Source organism: Aegilops tauschii, chromosome 7 (genome assembly GCF_002575655.3).
Source record: "Aegilops tauschii subsp. strangulata cultivar AL8/78 chromosome 7, Aet v6.0, whole genome shotgun sequence".
In the NCBI taxonomy this organism is placed as follows: domain Eukaryota; kingdom Viridiplantae; phylum Streptophyta; class Magnoliopsida; order Poales; family Poaceae; genus Aegilops; species Aegilops tauschii.
Genome location: NC_053041.3, coordinates 252,537,570 through 252,545,479, shown reverse-complemented (window position 1 = coordinate 252,545,479; position 7,910 = coordinate 252,537,570). Strand labels below are relative to the sequence as shown.

General features: G+C 47.9%; 1 protein-coding gene across 1 annotated transcript; it reads left to right on the top strand.

Moving 5' to 3' along the window:
* Positions 1–1,740: 1,740 nt before the first annotated feature.
* LOC109774300 (zinc finger protein CONSTANS-LIKE 14) lies at positions 1,741–5,764 on the top strand. Its single transcript, XM_020333025.4, has 4 exons — positions 1,741–2,722; positions 3,820–4,047; positions 5,026–5,303; positions 5,398–5,764. Exons 1-4 carry the CDS (start codon positions 1,877–1,879, stop codon positions 5,513–5,515), a joined length of 1,470 nt encoding a protein of 489 aa, XP_020188614.1. The 5' UTR covers positions 1,741–1,876; the 3' UTR covers positions 5,516–5,764.
* The last annotated feature ends 2,146 nt before the right edge of the window (positions 5,765–7,910 follow it).

Genomic DNA, 7,910 nt, shown 5'->3' with positions numbered 1-7,910 from the left:
TTTTATGCCAGAGCGTGGCTATATAAACCGATACTCTCCACTCGCCGGCACATTCAATCATCTTTCCCTTTCCTACTGACTATATTACTGTACACCTTGCTTGTGATATGTCGCGCTCAGACCCTCCTCATGGACCTTCCTCAACGAGATCGAAGAGGAGCGCATCGAAGGAAAGTTCCAAGAATTACTATGAGTGGGTCCAAGCCACCGTGTTCCGAGAGACTGAATTAGGCGTGGGGCCAAGCGTCTCCCTGCTCCCCGCCGGTATCTCTCCCGTGTGATGGAAGACATCTTGGAAGAAGTAGAAGCCACAGTCACTATGGTTACAAGACCGTGTCCCTCGCCTGCATCCAAGAAGCCTAATGGTACCTCGACCACATCAAAGCACATGTGGAAGCACTCGAAGCCTCGTCCTAACGTGAGGACACTTCCAAACAGAGGAGGAAGCCAATGAAATAAAATCATGTTTGAAGTTGCTCTGTTAATTATGATTAGTCATTCTAGTTTATTTTTATTTGTCGGTCCAGGTCAATTTCGATTTCCATGTGATGTTCAACGACGCAATATAATTTTCAATGCAATGTCCAATTTCTTTATGTGCAGAACAAACATAGACACTGATGGATGGATCCGCAAAATATCGATTTTGAGTCATGGGACTCTCTGTTTGCGCACAACCTTCACAACCTCTACAAATTATGGAGCACACTCCAAAACGATTTTTCGAGGCTGCAAATAAGGCACATCTGCTACAATTGTTTTAAGAAAACGACGAGCCGCATTAGCTTAACATGTCTATTATGGCATTTATATATAGTGCTTAATAAGGTCTTATCTTAAACCTGCCATGCAATCTAGAGATAACAATAACAATATGATGAACAATTAGTCATCTCTTAGTCTTACTAGTAACTAGATATTTCTACATATATGATGAGATATTATTTCGAAAAGACCATTTCTTAATAAAAAGAAAACATATTATTTTCTTCTGATTTATCTTTACTGCTCCTCAGCATCAAGTTACCATTTTACAAGTCTTAAAAAAAAGCATGCACGAATGTGCTCTTCTGATCGTAAAAAAGGTAATTTTTTAGAAATTCTAAACTTTTTTTTGCAGGCCAAAAAAAATTCTGAACTTCTTTACAACAAATATTTTTTTAGGGAATACAATAAATATTGTTGAATGTTCTACTCCTACATACATGCAAATTTTAATGAAGGAAAAAATTCCTAATGCTATTTTTCACGAACATTTGCACTACATAGAACATTCAACAATACTAGTATTTGTTATCAAAGACATTCAGAGTTTTTTTTACTACTCATAAGGCTGCACGTGAGCTCGAGATCATAAGCTCCATGTGCGAGCTTGCTTTAATCGCCATTTTCTCCCGAAAATAAAATCGTGATTTTGCTCAGCAGTTTACGAGTCCTACGTAAGTTCTTTCCACCTTATTGGGACCCACTACTCATGTCCCACCGTGTCAGCCTCCCAGCCCCCTCCCCAACCCGCCACCTCAGCGAGCTCCGCTAGATATTTTCCGACACCGCTAACTCACTGCCTAACTGGTCCCACGCCCGCGGCCCCGCCACCTCAGCGAAATCATAGCGCGGCACGTGGAAAGAGAATGCCGTGCCCTCGGTGTTCGGCATGGCGCAGCGGATCGGCCTCCTCCTCTCCCTCGCTTTCTCCCATACCCTCGCAGTCGCAGCCCCGCTTCGGATTGCATAAGCTAAAGCGCGCGGCGATAAGAAGCGGCAGACCCTCTCGCTCTCCCGCCTTTTGACCCACCTCCGCCGCCCCTCCTCCCTCCCTCCGGCATCGCGGGGTTCTCTGCTCGGCTCGGGTGGCGTGGCGTGCCGGGCGCTGGCCATGAAGGACAACGGAGGGGCGAGGCAGCACTGGCCGTGCGACTACTGCGGGGAGGCGGCGGCGGCGCTGCACTGCCGGGCCGACGCGGCGCGGCTCTGCGTGGCGTGCGACCGCCACGTGCACGCCGCCAACGCGCTCTCGCGGAAGCACGTGCGCGCGCCGCTCTGCGCCGGGTGCGCGGCCCGCCCGGCGGCTGCGCGCGTGGCGGCCGGGGGAGGCGAGCCGGCGTTCCTCTGCGCGGACTGCGACGGCGGGTGCGAAGACGCGGCGCGCGTGCCCGTGGAGGGCTTCGCGGGCTGCCCCGCGGCGTCCGAGCTCGCCGCGTCGTGGGGCGTCGACCTCCTCCCTGGCGGCGGCGGCGGCGCCGCGTTCGGTTGCGGCCTCGGCGGCGGCGGCGACCAAGAGGATGAGGACGCCTTCTTCTTCTCGTCCTTGGACTACTCCATGCTGGTTGACCCCGAGATGCGCGACCTCTACGTGCCCTGCAACCCGCCGGAGGTGGCCGTCTCGGCAGGCGGCGGCCGGCCACTCAAGGGGGATGCGCTGTGCCACCAGCTCGCCGAGATGGCGCGGAGAGAGACGGAGACGTCGCAGCCACAGGGGTACTCGGATCTGAGCCCCAGGACTCCTCGTCGGTCCTCCGCCGGGGCTAGCGGGCGCTTGCCTGACAAGCAAGCTCCCCCACCGCTGCCTCCTGCTCCGGAGGTGCCGTGTCCGTACACGTCCCTGCTGATGATGCCGTCAGCTCACTGCGCCGAGCTTATCGGCAACGACCGCCTCCGTGATGACGACGAAGAGCAACTTCGATGGGAGTTCGCCCCACCCTCATCAGTGCCACCCACCCAGGTAAAAAAAAACATGAGAATGATATGCAAACAAATAAATCAATTGTTGGTATTCAGACAATTTACATGTCAATTGTACTAATCAGATGTTTTGTTGGCGTCTTTATGAGTGACTAAATTAGTTGCATTGCCTTCAGGTAGCCGCATCGTGGTAGCCAAACACACATTAACATCACATGTTTTGTAACACTACTCGGTCACGAGAAATGTTCTGATCTTAATTTTCTGAGCAAACAACAATAGATCATCAAACAGGTTTGTTGAAGGCTACATGCTCGTTGCCACTTTGTGCAGTTCCCGGTTAATACATTGATCATTCAGATCATGGAATGCAATCATGAATTCATGATCTCTGGTAGGTCATGGAAAAACTATTGGCGTTCAGATGAATAACAAGGTGCCAGTTCCAAAGTCATCAGAGTTTAGCGTCCATTCCTTTGTACATGACCTGATGGTCTCCTCTCCTGCGGTTCTCACGGACAATCAGGCTCTAGTTTTGTCCTAGATTTTGTCAGCCAGAGAAGTGATTGGTTTCACTAGTTTTGAGTAGAGATAAATTTGCCCTTTATTCGCTCACCATTTATGGCACGGGTTTTTCAACTTGAAAGGGGAGTAGAATGCAGTTGCCATGGAGGCTCATGGATCGGGTTGTTTTAGGACACTGAATGCGCAGGTTGGCTGATAATGAATAGTGCATTCTCCTCTACCAACAGTGCAAATTAGACTGGAATTTCTGAGCTGGTGTTGGCGTGTTGCTATCGCGATATGAAGAAGTGTACCTTGTATGATTTGGCACGTTACTAGATTCTTCTGAGTATTTGACTTTTTGAACATGGAATACATCGCCTGATGGCGAACAGTATTTATTCAATCTGCTGACTACATCGACATTGCTATCTATACAGTTTCCATTCACCCGATAATAGTATTTGGTATGCCTGTGTTTGCTTGTAGAGTTTGCATCGGCAAAAGGATAGGTTTGTAGGAATCACTTCCTTATAATTGGATATGCTTCAAAATCTTCTGACTTTCGTCAATCTTATTCTGGAATGTGCTTATTGTGGAAAGCCCTGACAGTTCACTGCTTGCTATCTGCAGATATGGGATTTCAATTTAGGAAGATCAAGGAACCACAATGAAAAATCTGCACATGAGATTGGATTTGGTTCAAACAATGGAGGCTTTATGATCAAGAGTTACAGTGACATGCTCAAGGAGATTTCTTGTGGGACAACGAAAGATCTGGAAGATATTTATGACTCAGGATATGGTGCAGCTGCTGAAGATATCATGTCAACAAATATTTGCCAAGTGCCATCCAAAAATGTAAGTTATTCCTCCCTATGTCTATCCACTACATTCAGTATGCAGAGGCCAAGGGTGTTCACCCTCCTTTTGAAAAAAAATTCCATGGCATAAAGTGCATAATGTGACACGCCACGATGTTGTTAATAGCCCGTGCATTTGCATCGACAAGATCTCACATGCATCATGCAAATTTTTAATATTTTCAACGCAGTGCTATAACCTCATACCTAGCAGCAAAGTCTAAACATGACTGCTAGGATATGCCTTGTTTACAAATACAAGGAGTCCTCTAGTTTGCAGTAAGCTGTTATTGGTTTTTATTCCTTTGTAAGCAACAGGGATAAAAGCCACGTGCATTAGATAATCCAGATACCAGGCAACTAGTTAAGGGTAATTTTAGTAGCTGTTGATCAAAATTCAATGTTGACAAGATACTGAAAAGGAACTGCTCGACCTGAACCTGCTTACAATGTGCATATTCATGAGGATACTGACATCCCATCCGCGCACTGTTGTTCCTCTTAGCTATTAACTTTCCAGTTGACAATGTAACAGATCTTTCGCTGATGTTGATGTGCCACTTCCTCTTCAGTGTGTTTAGGCTGCTGTGTTCCTAATTCAGTCTTATCTTCTTTTTTGGGGGGCAAACATCTTATCTTTGAAGTGTCTGTCCTTGTGAAAGTTGGCTATATGGTCCCATTTAGTGTGAACGCTTTTAGGTGCTCTCAATCACGGTGATAGTTATAGGCCACCATACAGATCCTTGTTCCATGCTCCTTTGGTCCACCAATTCATGGGTCATCTTGTTTCTTTGTGGAACATTAAGTCGCAATTTTGTCAGCCCTGAATTCGCTGTATATAAAGGCCCACCACGTGTTATTTGTTTTGCATCATTGTAGAGAAGTACAGAGTCTCCATCAGTGAAATTTTCTGTGTCTGCTCTTGCAATTGTGATACGTTTGTTGATATAGTTCTTGTTTTTTTTTTCATTTGCAGGTTAGCACAGCGAGCAACAAGCGAATGAAGGTAAGCTCATGCACCTCGACGATGGATGGCCCAACAACCTCCGGGAGCCATGTGCCCGCTTCAGGAGGGGCCTTGGGGAGCTCTTCCCATGACAGAGGGGCAGCTCCCGCTAGGGAGATCTCCTTTGGTGATCAAACAATCGTCCCGACTGGACCTGAGAGGCCTGCCGCGAGGATCGACAGCGAGACGCTTGCCCTAAACAGGGACAGCGCGATGCAGCGGTACAAAGAGAAGAGGAAGAATCGCAGGCATGAATGAACCGATGAACAGATAGATAGCCTTTCTTCATCACTCCTCATAGACGGTTGTAATTTTCTCATGCGTTTCTGGTGCTCCCTGCAGGTACGAGAAGCACATCCGGTATGAGTCCCGGAAGCTGAGGGCGGATACCCGGAAGCGGGTGAAAGGCCGTTTTGTCAAGTCGAACGAAGCGCTCAATGCCGGCAGCAATGGCGGATGAGCTAGCCTTCTTCCTTGCTCGCAGCACGGAGATGACATCCTGCTCTGCACCTAAGCATGATGCCGTGCATTGCTCAGCTATTTTTTTTGTCGTCATCATTTTCAGCATCGTGATCCAGAGGATCATATTCACGGTGTGTTCTTTTTTTGTAAGAGACCTCTCCTTTTCTCCTCAGAACACATAAATAGCCAGCTTAATTTTACAGTATGGTATATACGGTGCATATATGCGTCTCATCTTTCATGCTCATGATTTCATGAATGGATACTGCTGCTTAACCTACCAACTAGTAATTGGGTTCCAAATCGACAAACAATTTACTCCTAAGAACTTTACATGATCTGATGATAATATCTTTGGAACATATCAAGGTGCTGCTCTTACTCCGAACTGATTGATCAATGTCTGGCCGGCGTCCTGGGGTAACGGGAGAGTGCGCAGGCACTGCCGAGAGAGAGGAAGGCGGCAAAGGAGAGCGCGAGCGCGACGGCGCCGACGTCGCAATACCTCCGGTAGAGGCGGCACACCGCGTACCACCCGCTGGTCTTGTTCCCCCACATGGCCACCGACCCGATGGCCCCTGCGCCCGCTGTTGCCGCCGTCTGTAGGTTCACCACCAGCTGCACACAACAAAGCAGAGAACGACGATGCCGTCCGTCAGTCGAGATCAATGTGTGTGCACGAACACAGATGCATGGACGAGCATGGACGTATGGTCTACTAGCTTAGATGGATATATTTATTTTTCCTTCTTGCCGTACGTAACGTTACCTGGTCCACGGTGTGCAGCCAGCGCTTGCCGAGGAGCTTCTTGACGAAGATCGCCGTGAGCAGCGAGTAGGCTGTGCAGAAGAAGTTGGTCGCCACGAATGCCCTGCTCACCCACGAAACAAGAACAGGTCAGACATCGATTCGCTGGTTGCAGAAGCAGACGGGAGATCGAGATCGATCGATCTAATTAACGAATCAACGAAGGAAGGGGCATGCACTAGCTGCATGGCGAGAGATACGTACACCCAGACGTCGAACATGGTGAAGTTGACCTCGACCCCCCAGCGCTCCTGCCGGTTGGTGACGACGAGGACGGCGGCGGCCAGCGACGCGACGGCGGCCCCGACACGCAGCGCCACGGTGGCCGTGACGTGCGTCGCAGAGGCCACCTCCATCGTCGCCGCGTCCTGCGACTCCAGTTCCACCATGGTGACGGAGGCGCGACGAGTCATGTGCGGCGGATGAAAAAGCGATCGGAGAAAGAGAAGACTTGGAGGAATTGTGCTTGAATCTATATATGGGCAGAGGATGCTTCTTTGCAAATGTCTGGGGGGCTTGGCCGTAACCTAAACCAAATGAGTCCACCGGAGGTACGACTCCCCTTCAATCTACGTACCTTCTCCAGCTTCATTTACCACAAACTGAATTCAAATGCCAAGATGCAAATATCTCCTGAATTTTTGTTTGTTCGGAATTGTATTAAATCTCTATCTGTTGTGTTATATAGTTTCCTCTACATAAGTAGTCACAGAAGGAGCAAATGGGGTCAAAGAAACACTAAAATAAGCAAAAACAGATGTAATCCACCGCAATGACAACCATCTCATATATCTCCTGATTTCTATTTACAATTCTCATGTCACTTTTTCTTTAAATAAACATCAACTTTATTAATTAGAAATAGTTGTTACATCGTCAATAAGTAAAGGTACAATATCATTCATAGGGTTCTCAAATCAATCCCTAGTGATGGAAAATTTCGCTAGCCTAGCAAGTTCATGAGCCACTTTATTTACTTCCCCATTACAATGTTCAAACCTAACAGAAGAAAAATCACAAGCCATGAAATAGCAATCATCAAACACTGTTGTCGCTGCTCCCACCAATTGTCCTCCATTCTTCATTGTGTCAATCACTCCCATATTGTCAGAGTTGACGACAAAATGATTGCAACCCGCCTTTTGTGCAAGAACTAGGCCGAACCTTAGAGCCAATACTTCTGCTGCTAATACATGACCGCACCAGTCAGTCCTCCAGCTTCCACCGACAATGAACCTCTCTTTATCATCTCTGAGGACAGCCCCAACTGTGCCCATAAGCAAATTATGATTAAAAGAGGCATCGACATTCAACTTAACAAAACCCATAGGAGGTTTGCTCCATCCTCCTGTTTTGGTAGTTGCCTTAGGGGAGTGTGCATTAACATAATTTGCCGTTGCATCACGAGCATCCATGAAAGTTTTGTGTGCATCTTGGAACTTTCCTTCATGAACCAGTTTACGTCTATCCCACCACAAATACCAAGCAGTTATAGCGATCAACTCACATGCATTTTGAGAACCCACTGTAGCTAATTCTAGGTTTGGCATAACAAGCATTCAAGTGCCGCCTCTCCCGCATGATC